The sequence below is a fragment of the Lipophrys pholis genome (assembly GCF_963383615.2).
Source record: "Lipophrys pholis genome assembly, chromosome: 5".
NCBI classification, from domain to species: Eukaryota; Metazoa; Chordata; class Actinopteri; order Blenniiformes; family Blenniidae; genus Lipophrys; species Lipophrys pholis.
This window is the reverse complement of record NC_137628.1, coordinates 28,814,164-28,829,019: the sequence shown is the minus strand read 5'-3', so window position 1 is coordinate 28,829,019 and position 14,856 is coordinate 28,814,164. Positions and strand designations below refer to the sequence as shown.

Here is a 14,856-nt window from a genome sequence, read left to right as displayed (position 1 = left end):
GTGGCTGCTGTTGCCAGATTGGCTGTTTTCCTCCTACATGTCAAGGCCCGTTTACAGTGTGCTTTAGCCGGGTTTTCGACTGGAAGGCTCAGAAATCTGGTACCCTCTTAAACCACGTTGAACTGAGAGAGCGCCGTTCACAAACGCCAGAATGAGCGCCGCTCGCAGTGACGTTCATCAAATAGAGCTGCAAACCTGAACGCATTATTTGGTTTTATTCTTTTAATGCATGTCTGATATGACGTGGTTTTTATTGTACTAGTGGAAACATTTATTATGCAAGAAAGGGGGAAATTGATGCTGGTTAAAACCAACAAACTGGGAATAAAAAGCAAACTGAAAACAACAATAAAGGAGAATATCAAAGTTGTTTGTACTTAAAAGAAGAAAAAAGCAGTAATATCAGTGCTTATAATGTCATACAATTGAACTAATCGAAGTCCGATCAGAAGAGGAACTAAAACCAAGAGCATCCAGCCGGTCCCCTCCATCTCATCAGGAGGCTGGAACAATCAGGTTAGTTGATTCTCTTCTCATCCCACACATGGACTGGGTTTCTTCTCACAGATCCATTGGTTTTGTAGGTCACATGATTCATCATTCCAGCTGAATTTTAAGCCGTATTTCTTGAATTCCACACAGTCTTCCTTTCTTAGTGGATCACCGTTCGGCTCACCGGCGGCCCAATAACTGAAAAAAAGGACAAAGTTAAGTGAACTTAGTAATAAAACTGTAGATCATTTCTACAGGAGAGAGTAGTAGTAGTAGTAGTTGTTGTAGTAGTAGTAGTAGTATCTGTGATGGCATCTGATACCTTGTGTTCTATGTTCTTAAATAATGAGTTTTCTCACTAAAACCTCCAAAACATTTATTACAGCATTTTGAACAGAAGTGACTCTTACTTATGATTAACTACACATTCAAATCCATTTGAATTGATATTCAGTTTTTTGTCATTGATTTAAAAAAACAAGACACTAAACATTTGACAGTATAAATGCAGTGGGTGCAAATAAAACTAAAAAACATGATTCCTCATCAATTTTTATAGCTTGGAAGAAATATAGCCAAACTTATCTTGATGGATTAATCTTTCAACTTTAAGAATTCACTTAGCAAGGCATGAGGTTTAAGAAACTAAAGGAGTGTTAAAGCCCTTATGTTGCTCTGGACTTCATTGTTTGTGTCATTAATGTTGTTTTTTCCTTCAATAAACCAGGAGAACAATGAGTTCATAAACCAGAGTTATGTTCATGTTTATTTCTGGTTTCATCAATTGATTCATGTTTCATGTCTGTTTTCTTGCTTCATTATTGTCTTATTGCTCAGTTTCCCTTTAATTGTTCCTCCTGGACTCTTATCATCTGAATCCAAATCCCCTTTCAGCCACTCTTCACTGATATGGTTAAATAATCTCTGATTATGTCGCTGTCACAATCCCTTTTCAGTGTTTTTGGCAGCTCACACACAGAGTATGCAGTATGTGTGATCAGGTGGGTTTTGATGTGGGATTCAGAGGTGGTCGGGTTGTTGTGGTCTTCTTCTTTTGAGAGTTACCTTTCGGTCAGCGGAGTCCCGTCCACCCATTTCCATTCCCCCTCTGTGTCTGCATCGGTCAGCCCAATCCAAATGCGCTCTTGCAAACCGCCGGCAAAGTCCTTCCTCAATCCAACAAAACCAATTCTTAGAAAAAGAATCCTGTTTCACCATCCTGCTACGTTTTACTCGTTCACTCACACACCTGCTCCTCTCTGCTGTTGATAATCAGCAGATCTGCGCCCCTCCACAGACAATCCGCCCGACTTTCATGCCAGGACCTCTTGGTTGGAGATATGTAATAGAGACTGCCTTTGACGTTAACCCATCCTTGTTGAAACACTGTCGTTAAATTAAAATAAATAAAAAGAAACACTTCAGATTTTTTCACTTCAAAGTGATTCCCTCAGTGGAGAACAGATCACATGGCTATTTTGACATCTCTTACTTGCACATCCTATCTGATATTAATTAAAATATCAGTGAAAACTCATCAAATTTACATTTGTTTTCCCAAAACTAAATCAAAAAGACGGTGCAAGATCTATCTTATACTGACCATTCATCAAAGTTTAAAGTCTAAAAGAGGTCAAATCCAAAGTATTCCCGAGAAAACTGTTATGGTCAAGTCTTTTACTGAAATCATGGAAAATAAAAAAGTTGCAGGGAGTCTATTGACGCCGAGGAAACTCCTAATCTGATATATTTTCTCCACAGATGTCAGATAAGCCATTAAAGCACGAAAAGGAGACTAAAACACATCAGTGAGGAGAAAAGAGGATGTGAGTTTATCAGATCTGTCCGTCTTTGTTGCTGTGGCTTGACCATCATTTACCATTTTATCACTGCTAAATCCACATTGTTGGAAGTGAAGAAGTGCTTATATTTTTAACTGTGTTTTTCTTCTCACCAACAAAAGCAGAAGTGAAAAGGAATTGAGCCTTTTTTTTTCGGGGGTTTTCAGTTCTTGTTCTTCTCTTATCCAGTGGCGATTGAAAGTGCAACAAGACGTGTCATCGGAATTCTAAGAAAAATATCACCTTGGAACTGTGTCTGGAGGTCATTTTTCTCCACGAGGATCTTGTCAAACTGCACCTGGAGTTGTTCTCTGTCTCCTGTCAGGTTGTTGTATCTGGTCTGCAAGTGGCCCAGTTCTGCCGTCACGTTGGTAAAACTGTCGCCGAGCGCGAGCCTCCCCGCCTCCCACTGAGCGCTGGCTCGGGCGACTGCGTTCGGCAGATGAACAACAAATATTCAGACACTATTTACCAATCTGGCGATCATTTGGCGGTGGGGGGGGGGGTACTTACAAAAGACAGCCAGAGTCAGGAGACCAATCAGCAGGAAGACACACAGCAGACACAGAATCTTTGCAAATGCACCGTCTGGAGATGAAAGACGAGTGTTTATCATGTCTTCTTTAGCAGGTACACGCGGACATGCAGGTGTAGTTGTAACCAGGTTGTGGGTGATTGAAACAAGCAGGAGAAAGGTATTATTTTATCCACAGGATTGTGTGGTGGAGCAGTGGTGGAGCAGTGGTTTGCACCGTCACCTCACATCCAGAATGTTCTTGACTCCCTATTGGGAGATGGAATTGGTCGATGACCGTAAGCCTCTAAGTGTCGTATGCTTAAATATTAGACCTGAATCTTTGAACGAAAACTACATAGGTGTAATAATTATTCCTCCCGTTTGGATTTCAACTTCTTGTCATGAAGTAAAGCAGGTACATCATGAGAGAGAAAGTTTAAAGTTGTGGTACGATTATGAGTAAGCGATCAATGGGAAAGTTCTGAAATATAATAATAATATAACTTGCTGCTCTGAATCTGAGAACTTCCAACAAAGTAGCTTTCAAGTTTAACTTCACTCGACACAGTACCAAGTGTGCATATATAGGATTTCATTTTTTTTTTTTTAAATGAGCTATAATGCTCGTTACCTGAGAGCTGAGGTCCGGTCCTCTTGTCTTGGTTGGTGTCAATAGTTTCTGAGATTTGAATGTTCCCCTTCCACTCACTGCAGTCAGCTGAAAGTTCCTCTACGTTGGCATATAGTTGATCCATGATTTCAACAAGAACTAACCTGATGTGTGAAGGTCTTCAGCTCAGAATAAGTTAAAACCACATCCTCACACGTGATCTTTTTAGCAGGAACCTGAACGCCGCCCACTTTAACCCAACTGCTTCAAAGTGTGGTGCTAGATTACGGCTCCAGTGTGACTACAGCTCACAACCTTGTTCCTTAAATAATCCACAGTCACTGAACTGTAAATAAAAAGTAAAACTGCACGTGATTCTGTTCTTAACAAGAAACTGAAGGTTTTGTTTTATAACGCAGCTGCAGAAAAGTGTCGTGCCGTAGATAGACGAACGCTTCAATACATGAGATTCACATTATCATTTCTCCCTACAAACTTCTGCAAGGCTTCTTTTACAAATCTGATTCCTTGAGATAATCCACAGAATAATGTTACTAATGTCTATTTCTTGTGTTGTGGATGGACTGGGCACCACAACATGAACCTATAGGTCAGAATATAGCCATTGCTCTCCAAAAGGTTGTAGTTATTAAATTATTTGTCTGTCATGGTTATTTTATTAGTTTATGGACTTACGTTTGTGGTTCTGCGTTTGATAAACACTGCTTATGCTCATGGTTGTGTGGATGGATGGATGAATTTTGTGTTTTTAGTTGCTCACTATAATGTCACTATTTCATATTTGTATGTTTTTTATTTTTTATTTATATATTTTTTGAGCACAATGGAAATAAGTCTTAATTATGACATTTTTTTTTGTGTCATCCTCTGTTTTTTTTTGTTTTTTTTACATGTCATCAAAATGATTAATATATATTTGGATGTTTTATTTTGTATGCACTTGTAGAAAATCCAAATAAATTCCATCATTCATTCATGGATCCTGCAACAGAGACAATACAATTTAGGAATACTCAGAAGAAAGCTTTAATAAAAAAGATGAAATTACAGGTAAGAGCAGAAAACCTGTAACACTGAGGTTCAAACCCGCGGCTCCCCGAGTTCCCATGAGCTTCGTGTTAGGAAACGCAATAAAAACCCATCTGGGGTCTTCTATTGGTCTCTGAGGACGATACAAACTTTGGTGCTTCAGTGCCCGACGTGATTTAATCAGTAACTTTTACTGTCTGTCAAAGTCTGTGAAGTTTGTAACTTTTACAAACTTCCCTTATTTTCTTCACAATGGTGGGAAAGTGATTTGCTTAACTTCTCTGTTTCTGAACAGCAAATAACACACATAACGCTCAACTTGTCAGATTGACGGGGTCGAAGCTGAGGGCGCATCTTACAACTGAGTGAAGGTCAGACTTCAGTATGTCAGAGGATCACTACACGATGCCAGACCTCACCAAGAAGGTGGACAGGAGGGCGGATGGACGCATGGAAATCTGTGACGACGTGATAATTTACGACAACTACTGCGCAGAAGAAATCACAACGCCAAATATGGCAGAAAACGGGACTCAGGATCAACAGCAGAGTGTCTCCGTATCCGAGTGTCAAACAGGTTTTATATGCAAACACTTTTTTTTAAACTGTGTATTTGTTTTTGCTTTGCTGGAGAAAAATCCTTTATGACCTTTTTTATTTTTTTATTTTTAATAAAACAGACTTATAAAGATATAATACATCTAAAGTACTAAATGATTTTCACTCTTTATTTGTGTTTTTAGCTATTCCACAGAGTATAAGTCCCAGGAAGAGGGATCTACTGGGATCTGCTGCTGTGTTTCTGGGATTTCTGTGTCTTTTCCTCCTGATCCTGGTCATCGCCTTGTTGGTCCTCGGTAAGAATACGATATCTAAGATATACCTTTTGCAGACTGTCTGAATTACACATTATTTGCATGCTGCCACTTCAACACTAGAAGTTAAAGTCCAGCAGTGATACATTTTTGTGAGATTTAATTTAATTATCTGTTAAGTTTTGCAGTTATAGTGCATTAAAGTAATAAGAATTACTGATACCTTCGACTGATTTCAACATAAACGCGAGTGGCTCCACAAATAAGATCAAATACAAAAAAAGTCTTTAAATGCAACGGAGTCTCGCCTAAATAATGTGTGATTACAAACTTCATCAAACACCTTTCGACGCTCCCAGATAAAACTGAACATCTCCACCTCTGTGAAGGCAGAATCTAAGTCGGCGACGTGGTTTTGTCGTGCATAAGATTGCACAATGTACACACTATAGCTTTTCAAAGTGTACGTGTTGGACTCTTTCTGTGCCAGTGGTTCTTGGTAAAAAGGGCTGGACAGCTGAGAGGAACCAACTGCATGTGGAAAAAGTCGACCTGCTCGCAGAGCGAGAAACGCTACTGAGGAGTAACGCTGACATGAAAACACTCAATGCCAACCTCACCGAAAAGAGTGAAAAATTACAGCAGCAGATTGGTGAGTAATGTTATGTCGAATGATTTTGATGATTTTATTTTTTTTTCGCCCACGAATGTTGAATAGAACGTGGTTATAAAGAAGTTTTAAAGTAGTTTAAGTGGATTTTTCCGTTGCAGTACTGCCACTGAAAGAGTTTGTGTTCACAGACGCGACATTATGCTGTCCTGCCGAATGGACACTGTTTGGCCAAAGCTGCTACTTCAAACTCGCTTTGAAACGAAATTGGGAACAGAGCAAGGCATTTTGTGAAACTCGTAGTGCAAACCTGGTGATAATATCCAACAAGGAGGAACAGGTGAGTAGCAGTAACGGCTTCCCCGGATTGAACGTGCTGCTTTTATATAATTCCCTGTTAACCTTAGAAACCTGCTTTTAAAAAGCAGCCAATAAATTCAGTACGAAACCCTTTGTTATTGATGAAACACTCATTTTTGGATTGTTGATGTTTTGCTTCTTTTGTTTCTGATCTGCTGTGTACAGTTCGGCCTGTAATAATTGTGGACATTTTTCATTTAGAGTTATTTTCCATTGCATTTGAAATACATTTATCTGGCTGCATTAAATGCAGACATTTTTCTCTCTTTGTCTTAATTTGACTTCCTTCATTGCTACAGTCATAACTCTTTCAACCACTAGAGGGCACAATAAATCCCTGTTAGGACAGCCATAAGCCTTTAGAGGCCAAGTGACTGTAGTTGATTGTTTTTCTCCTTATGTTTTCTTTAGAACTGGACAATAGTAAATCGAAGGAAATACCAGAAAATACAACACATTAGTAATACTACTTGTTCAGATAGGTGCTATTTTGCCATATTTATTCTAGACTCCACAATATTTTCTCCCAGCCCGTGTTTAATGCATTTATCTTAGAAATATGCAAAAAAGAAAAATAGAGAAAAACTGCACTTGAGCTTCAGTGGCACAAAATGCCCTGCTTAAAATAAGAATACATTTACTAACCAGCTCTTCTAGCCCGTCAGACGGAGTAGGATGGCGCTTGGATTTATTCAAATCATGTTTAAATCATTCTGGAGACTAGAGGGTTAATGACCCAAAGACTGAGCAGTTGATGATTGAAGATAACGCGACGGTTTAATCAACTGTTTTTAACCTTGCATATAATACAATCACAGATATTTGACTTTCACAGTTAAAAATGACAACGTGGCATTTTGATTGTGACTCAGCTCGACCGTCAGGACCCTCAGGACCCTCAGGACCCTCAGGACCCTCAGGACTCTCAGCACGACGTCACTGCATAGAAATCCACAACTGATTGATTATTTTTAACCTTTTATTTTCTTGTAATTATGTTATTGTCTCTGGATTGTAGGAGTTTGTGAATTCATTCAGACTGCGGGTCTGGATTGGCCTGACTGACCGACAGAAGAACAGAGTTTGGAAATGGGTCAATGGCTCAGTTGCCACCACGAAGTGAGGATTCCATTCACCTCTGCACTCACGAAAGCATTCGCCTCCTTTCCACATAATGTTTCATCACTTCATATTTTCCTCTCTTTATACTCACGAGTTACATGTTTCAGGATAACGTCTTAAATATATTAGTTTATATGGAAACACAAAGAGAGACAAAAAACAGTCAACAGGGTTAATGGAGGCAAAGCTTTAGCAAACTATATATATATATTATTCGTGTGTCAATTTGAAATATACAAATCACATTCTTCTGTGGAGCAGCCACAAGAAAATCATCATCTCTATGATATACTTGTACGTAACCCACATTTTTCTTATCCTGCTCCTGAGAAAGCGAGCTGCATATTTGAGAGGCTCTTTTATACTTGATTAAAATGAATGAAACTTAGATTTTCTGCAGGCTTCTGCAGACGTTTATTAACAAATACAATTCTGAGGGTTTTTTTGTTTATATAAACAGCTTGCTGTCACTCACTAATACATGTTGTGTTTATTTCTAGATTCTGGATGCCAAGAATGCCCAAAAGAAACGGAGACTGTGTTAGCACTTTTCCAGGGAATTCAAAATTCACAAACTGGAAGAATATAAATTGTAATGAAAAGCATTACTTTATCTGTCAGAAAACATTAAGAAAAGATTAAGGTGAGTTGGTACTCTGCTAGATTATTTCTCTTATATGAGGTGACAATGATGTACTCTACACAGGTATAGCTTTCATATCGTGTCAGCTGGGATTGGTTCGAGCTTTAATCAACAAGTTCATCTTGTATTTTACCAGTGAGGACGTCCTTACTGACCACATCACTGTGGGTGTGCCCTAATAGTCCCTCCTATCTGCTAACAGTCCCTCCTATCTCCTAACAGTCCCCCCTATCTCCTAACAGTCCCTCCTGTCTCCCAACAGTCCCTCCTATCTCCCAACAGTCCCTCCTGTCTCCTAACAGTCCCTCCTATCTGCTAACAGTCCCCCCTATCTGCTAACAGTCCCTCCTATCTCCTAACAGTCCCTCATATCTCCTAATAGTCCCTCCTGTCTCCTAACAGTCCCTCCTATTGCCTTTCCTATCCACTTCTCCTTAACCCCAGAAGTGTTTAAGTGGCGGCCATGATAAGGTGTTGGAATTCTCAAAAGTCAGTGTTTGCAGCCTCTTCTCGCTCTGATTGGTTCTTTACTCACCTGCCAGCCGTTTCCCTTTAGTTCCTCTTTTCCTTTGATTTACATTCAAACCTTGACATATTTGACATTATATCAGAGGTTAGAGCCTCAGGGGGAAGTGAGAGAAATCACCTTTTATACTACTTTTTCTGACATTTCTAGTTTTTTTCACCATGACAGACGTCACTTACCTTCACCATTGTCTGATTATTATTACGCCACCTAGTGGAAGTGTGGTCTGATTGTCACAACAACGTGATCGTCTTTCCCTAACTCCTTTAGGAAGTCTCCTAACACCTTTCCTTGAGCCTGTGACGTCATCCACGGGGTTTAGGTAAAGTGGATAGGAAAGCAGAGGGGAGGGTTTATTCTGACGCACCCTCACTATGTAGATTCTGCGCTGCCTCCTGCTGAAAGACTGCAACACATCATGAACACAGAAAACAAGATCATCATCATCATCATCATCATCATCATCATCATCATCATCATCATCATCATCATCAGGACTCCACTGCACTCCGTACCTCTGTAGCAAGCAATAATGTAATAATGGCCTATAGTGGGACATCTGCCAATGACCTTTTAATTTTGGCCATTTTAAATGTGATAAAATGTAATAAAGCCAGTAAAAGTAAATGTGTATTCTCAATACTAGGGTATAGCAGCTATGTATCAATGTAATAACTGATTTAATTATCGTCAAAATCTTACTACATTGTTGGTTTTGAATATTTTATTACACTATTGGATGTTTAGTACGTTATTGACTTAATTATGTTTAAATTGGCCGAAATGATCACGTTATTGACTATTATTGCAATATTGGTGTCGTGAAGGGTGGGCTTCACGTCACGTTTCAGCCCCCGGAACCTCAGAGGAAACTTCATCCAGCTAAGCCCGGCCCACTCCTGCCTCCTCTGTGCCTGAACTGGAACATCCTGTAACTCTAGTACACATTGTTTATGATTATTTAACTGCATAATATTATCTTATTGTATTTCTACTTCAGAATAAGATGAGCCAAAAAATAGCATTTTGATTCTCCTGTACGTCCTGGACACAAAGAGAACTTACAACAAAAAAACAAAAGTGTATTATTGAGCTTTGTGAAATGGATGAATGTTGATATTGTACTTTCTATCAATCTTCTGTATGAATAAGCCTCTGTACTCAGATATTTCAATCATGTTTTTGTTGGCGCTATGAAATGCACAAAAATAAATTTAAGACATGTTGTACTTACAGTGTGATTCATAGTTTGACCAGACGTTTCTATAACTGACAGAATAATTCAAGACAAACGGGAAAAATAAACATATAACAGTAGGGTCCTTGCCTCCAGGCCTTTCGGGCTCGGTCCCTCATCATAAATACAAAGTTGTATAAGTGATACTTACAAAGAATAAAAACAATAAATTGTGTTTTTTTAATCATTTATGCAACTTAATTTATCCAATTGACAAACTTGAACTTTTCCACATACAGTTAAAAAACTGCATTTACTTTTGAAAGTTTGTATAAGTACATCAAAGTGTTTTAACATTTATTTACCATGTTTCTTTGCGACAGATATGCATTTTTTTTTTTTTTTAACTGAGAATAGTGTACAGGTTTTACATTTTTGTAGTTTGATCATGAGCTATGCATTTATAACTCTTATCGATTTATATTTTCTCCACAATTATATTTTTGGTGTGAGTTTTATTAAGGATTAACTATTAACCTTGGATATATTAAACATGTTTTTATTTTTACGCAAGGAAGACATGAATGACTGAAAAGCTGTAGGCTGATGTAAAGTGATGTATATTTTTCAATATATAAAGCCACCAGTGAGTGTTAATGAGTGAATGAAGTTGGGCTTCTTATTTATCTTTTTCACCTTTTAAGGGCAATTTCATTGATAATTTAACAGTTTTTTAGTGTGTCTTTTAAAAAAAAAAGGGGTTTTATTCTCTCTAAATAAAATAATCCCAGACAATCTTTGGTTTATGTTTGGATTATTGTATGATCCATGGTTTATATAGTAATATTTTTCTGTCCATTAAGTTTAAAAAGTCAATAATCTCTGTGAGACTTTATCCACTTAACTCCATTGATAGTTACATTTAACATAAAAGAGATCCATTCATGAGTTTTGTCAGCTGTTGTTCCTCCTCATTTCTACAAACTGAGTCAGAATTTAACCGTCGCTGATGAACAGGTCGACTTCCTCCTTCCGTGGTCTTTTGTTTGTCTGCTTTTGTTTGCCAGGTGAGTGTTTGACGTGAAATGACAGTTTGAAGATGTCGAGCCGACAGCGCGCTGAGCCGGGGGTCATCCAGGAGGTTCCGTATGACCAGGGCGACAGAGAAAATGGAATGGAGGTCTACGTTAGTGCAGAAAGTCTGAAAGTGTATGAAAATCCCTGGGTGGCGCGCCCATCCCCAACTGCACCAGCTCAGCACACAGGTATGGACACGACAAGACAAACAAACAAACAAACACACAAGAGAGGAGGATCCTAATTTTAATCGGTTTTATGTTTTGGGCCAGAAAAAGTGTGGAATTGCAAAGCGTAACCTCTGAATAGGCGTCAAATTGTGTTTTTATGGGACTTGACCTTGGTTTTTGTAACATTTGTGTGGAATTTGTTTTGTTTTGTTTTTTAAACTCATTTTCTCGCGCTTACATGTGGTTGTGAATATGAGTGTCTGTGATCGTCCGTCTCTCTGTGTTTGTCTCCGATGGACTGACCTTGTGTCCCGGATGAGATCTGCTCTAAGTGTGAAGGTAGATGGATTGATGGATGTGGACAGTAAGTGTGGGTGAAACCCAGTTCAGAGGCAGAAAACTCTCCGACTGACAACGACTTGCTGCACTGGAAGGAAAGACTCTGACTGAATGTCCTCAGCTGAGCCACAGGAGTGAAAATTAGTGTCTTTATGTGTTTTTGTAATAGATTATCTCAGTCTGCTATGTTTTCATGTCTCCAATGTGTTTTAAAGAAATAAATCTGTTTTGCTTGTTTAGTGTCTTTTGTGAAAGAAAACTCTGGAAGGAAGAAACATATCCGGAGCGATTTAGTGATTCTGGGCCTCTTTTGTCTTCTCCTCGTGATCGGCATCGTCTGCCTCGGAGTGGAAAGTACTTTCCTATCTCTTTGATTCCCACAAAACGTCATCAGACACGACACACCAGATATATTTACCCACGTCGGCTCTTCCAGCATATAGAAATACTTACCTGTCACTGTTTTGTCACTCGCCTTCCTTCAACAGTGAAAAAAACCAACAGTGAACTGAGGAGAACCATCGAGCAGTTAAAGGCTGATAACATCAAACTGTTCACCACTTTCTGCAGTAAGATGAGTATTATAATCCTGCCAGATTATAAACATTATGGGTGATTCACGTCTTGGAAGTGAACCTGTAAATGCAGTCAAAGACACAGCCATGCTGAGTTTTACAGGAATCTGTTAACAGTTGTTGTTGTTGTTGTTGTTTTGTTTTTTGTGTGTGTGTGTGTGTGTGTGTGTGTGTGTGTGTGTGTGTGTGTGTGTGTGTGTGTGTGTGTGTGTGTGTGTGTGTGTGTGTGTGTGTGTGTGTGTGTGTGTGTGTGTGTGTGTGTGTGTGTGTGTGTGTGTGTGTGTGTGACATTTTGTTTACTTGCATCACCTATTTTAATAGATGATCCATGAAATAGCAGAAGGAAATAGGGGAAGTGCACATCCTTTTCTCTGCTGAGGTGAACATGCAGTAGTTCCTCCTGTGTGCACTTAGCAGACAGAAGTCCAAATGAAAAGATGTATTATCAACGGCACAAATGGACCCAAGAGACTATCAGCATTAAACATCCCAGGACTTTGATTACATCACGACTAATACTACTAACTCATCATCACAAAAATAAATTAGGTATAACTATAGTGGCCATTATGACGATAATATAAATATCTTTAATGATATTAACACTGCTGTTTAAGGTTCAATTATTTCTATATATATATTTTAAAAACACTGTTTTTGTGACATTCTGCTTTCTCTATGTATAAAATAAATAATACATTTCCCTCTCGATGAATTAACACAACTCTGACGGGAAAAGGAAAGTCCAGATGTTGGTCCTAACCTGCCTCCAGACAATCCAGACAAGAATCTTTCTGTTGTACCAGGGACACAAGACGTGGCCCCGTGGTTTTAAACGATTGATATTTAGATATTTTTAGCAGGCCAAGTGTTGTGGCTGAATTAAAGCCACGTTAATACACAGTTACAAAGTGACTGACTTTATGTTCGTCTCTCACAGCCAAGCAGAAGAAACCGAAGATATGTAAGGAGAATCACTGGCATGATGACTGAGTGGAGGGCTGGCCGCTGACGACAGGACACAGCATGGGCAAACAGAGGAGCAGCTCTGGAATCATTTTGTATAGTTGGAAACAAAACAATGATTTATTTATTTTTTGACGATTTAGCAGTTTTGGTTATGTTATGAATATGATGTTGTGTATTGTTTACCATCAAAAGGTCGTACACAAACGACACAAAACATTCCCAACATACTCAGATTCTTTTACTGCTCTTCATTCTTGACTCTTGGGCTTATTACAGTTGAATGGAATATTGTTTTTAATATATAATTCAATACAATTCAATTCAATTTGATTTCTATAGCATCAAATACAGCACAGTCATATCCAAAAGAAAAACCCAACAAATCCACATGAGCAACCATAAGAGATGGTGGAAAGGAAAACTCCCTTTTTTAACAGCATTATTGTTGTGTACAACAATGTACGTGTGTTTACACACCCAGCCAGGTGGCAATAATGACTTATGAACTACAATAAAGCTTAGTCGGTTTTGAAGCACGTAGTATGTTAAGCTTGATGAAAAATTATAAAATTGGTAAATATCATTATTGAACTACATGGTAATTGTTGATTGTCTGTCGTTTGCATAAAAAGGAATGCAAAAGAAATCAACTCAAGACCAGCTCTCGGTTTTAACCTCACATAAAACCCGTCACCAGAGTTCATCCTCTCATCGGCTGCAGGATGTTCCTCCTGCATTAGTTCCTCATTAGTCCTGGGAAAGGAGAAGAAAACCCATAATGTGTTAAGTACTGCACATTTATTCATGCAATGATCATTACAATAAAACAATACCTTCAAAACAAATGTATTGTTGACTATTGCTGTCCATTGTTGAATAATGTTAAATTTCCTAAAGTAAAGAGCTGAATTCTTTGAACTATTTCGACAAATTGAGTTGTTTAAATTATTGTTTAAAAAAAAAAGAATCCAACTCCATAAGGTGGAACAGCACTATTCATGAAGGAACTCTATTTCTCTTCGGCCTCTGCCACGATACGAACGTGTCTCCCTGACAAGGTGTCCTGCACACCTGGCCTCCATCACCTGGAGGCTCACATTACCCAAACTCCCCCTAGTGGGTGAACATAAAACTTGCACATGAGGCCAGGCTACTGGTGAAGAAATAGAAGCATTAATAAACAATACATACATATCAAATATAAAATGGCTCCGACAGGTCATGTGAAAAATATTTGCTATTATATTACCTATTATTACCTATTATTACTATTTGCTCTATAAGAATTATCTCTTGATAAAGAAGCTGTTGTTGATGCTGTTTAAGTGATTTTTATGACTCACTGTTGCATCAGTCGTTCTCATATATATATATATATATATATGTATATATATATATATATATATATATATATATATATAAATTTCAAGTTCAGTATATTAAAAAAAAACTATGTTTCTTTTACCATCTTTTTTTAAAGCTCCGTCATCCAAGATGCTAGACCCAAACAATAATGTAAAAATGGCCGATAACATGAAACATGTGACCATTTTAGACATAGGCATTATAAAGTATATAAATATATTATGTCTATGATTATATCATGATTATATTATATTATGATGATGTGCTATGATGATATTGTGTTTATGATTTTGGATACAATAATACCAGTAATTTCCATTTGATTCCATCTTTCTTTGACACCCTGAGGGCCGGTGAAGCAGAGGTGAAGGGCCACATTATGGCCCGCGGGCCTCATGACGCCCGGCAGCTGCGGGGACGCAAAGACGGAGAGATGATGTTATTTTAACCAGGCTGACATTGGGGCGTTGCTGTCTGGCAAGTAGTTTAAAAGTGATTGGAAAACATCTGGATGGTTTGTGTGAGTGTGGGGAATCAAAGAGGGTGGTTCATATGTTATTTCGCTGTAAGATATACTCTTGTCATAGGCAGAAGCTGT

At 38.4% G+C, this 14,856-nt stretch overlaps 3 protein-coding genes across 7 annotated transcripts; 2 read left to right on the top strand and 1 right to left on the bottom strand.

Annotated features, from left to right (window-relative positions):
* Positions 1-224: 224 nt before the first annotated feature.
* On the bottom strand, positions 225-3,759 carry LOC308110205 (uncharacterized protein). The gene is made up of 6 exons (XM_080464370.1): positions 3,482-3,759; positions 2,847-2,921; positions 2,577-2,762; positions 1,742-1,878; positions 1,558-1,658; positions 225-690 (listed from the first exon to the last, which is right to left on the bottom strand). Exons 1-6 carry the CDS (start codon positions 3,603-3,605, stop codon positions 534-536), a joined length of 780 nt encoding a protein of 259 aa, XP_080320496.1. The 5' UTR covers positions 3,606-3,759; the 3' UTR covers positions 225-533.
* Positions 3,760-4,833: 1,074 nt separating this feature from the next.
* On the top strand, positions 4,834-9,998 carry LOC308110129 (C-type lectin domain family 6 member A-like). 5 transcript variants are annotated; one of them, XM_080464230.1, is made up of 7 exons: positions 4,834-5,087; positions 5,254-5,367; positions 5,816-5,977; positions 6,127-6,275; positions 7,131-7,414; positions 7,918-8,060; positions 8,857-9,820. In XM_080464230.1, the coding sequence occupies exons 1-5, from the start codon at positions 4,895-4,897 to the stop codon at positions 7,254-7,256; spliced, it is 744 nt and encodes a 247-aa protein (XP_080320356.1). In that variant the 5' UTR covers positions 4,834-4,894; the 3' UTR covers positions 7,257-7,414; positions 7,918-8,060; positions 8,857-9,820. The 5 variants fall into 5 exon arrangements, with proteins under 5 accessions (XP_080320356.1, XP_080320357.1, XP_080320354.1 ...); XM_080464231.1 differs by having other exon boundaries at positions 4,835-5,087; positions 7,168-7,414; positions 8,857-9,998; XM_080464228.1 differs by having other exon boundaries at positions 4,835-5,087; positions 7,314-7,414.
* Positions 9,999-10,799: 801 nt separating this feature from the next.
* LOC308110490 (uncharacterized protein) lies at positions 10,800-13,821 on the top strand. Its single transcript, XM_080464799.1, has 4 exons — positions 10,800-11,028; positions 11,590-11,703; positions 11,838-11,918; positions 12,865-13,821. The coding sequence occupies exons 1-4, from the start codon at positions 10,863-10,865 to the stop codon at positions 12,915-12,917; spliced, it is 414 nt and encodes a 137-aa protein (XP_080320925.1). The 5' UTR covers positions 10,800-10,862; the 3' UTR covers positions 12,918-13,821.
* Positions 13,822-14,856: the final 1,035 nt, after the last annotated feature.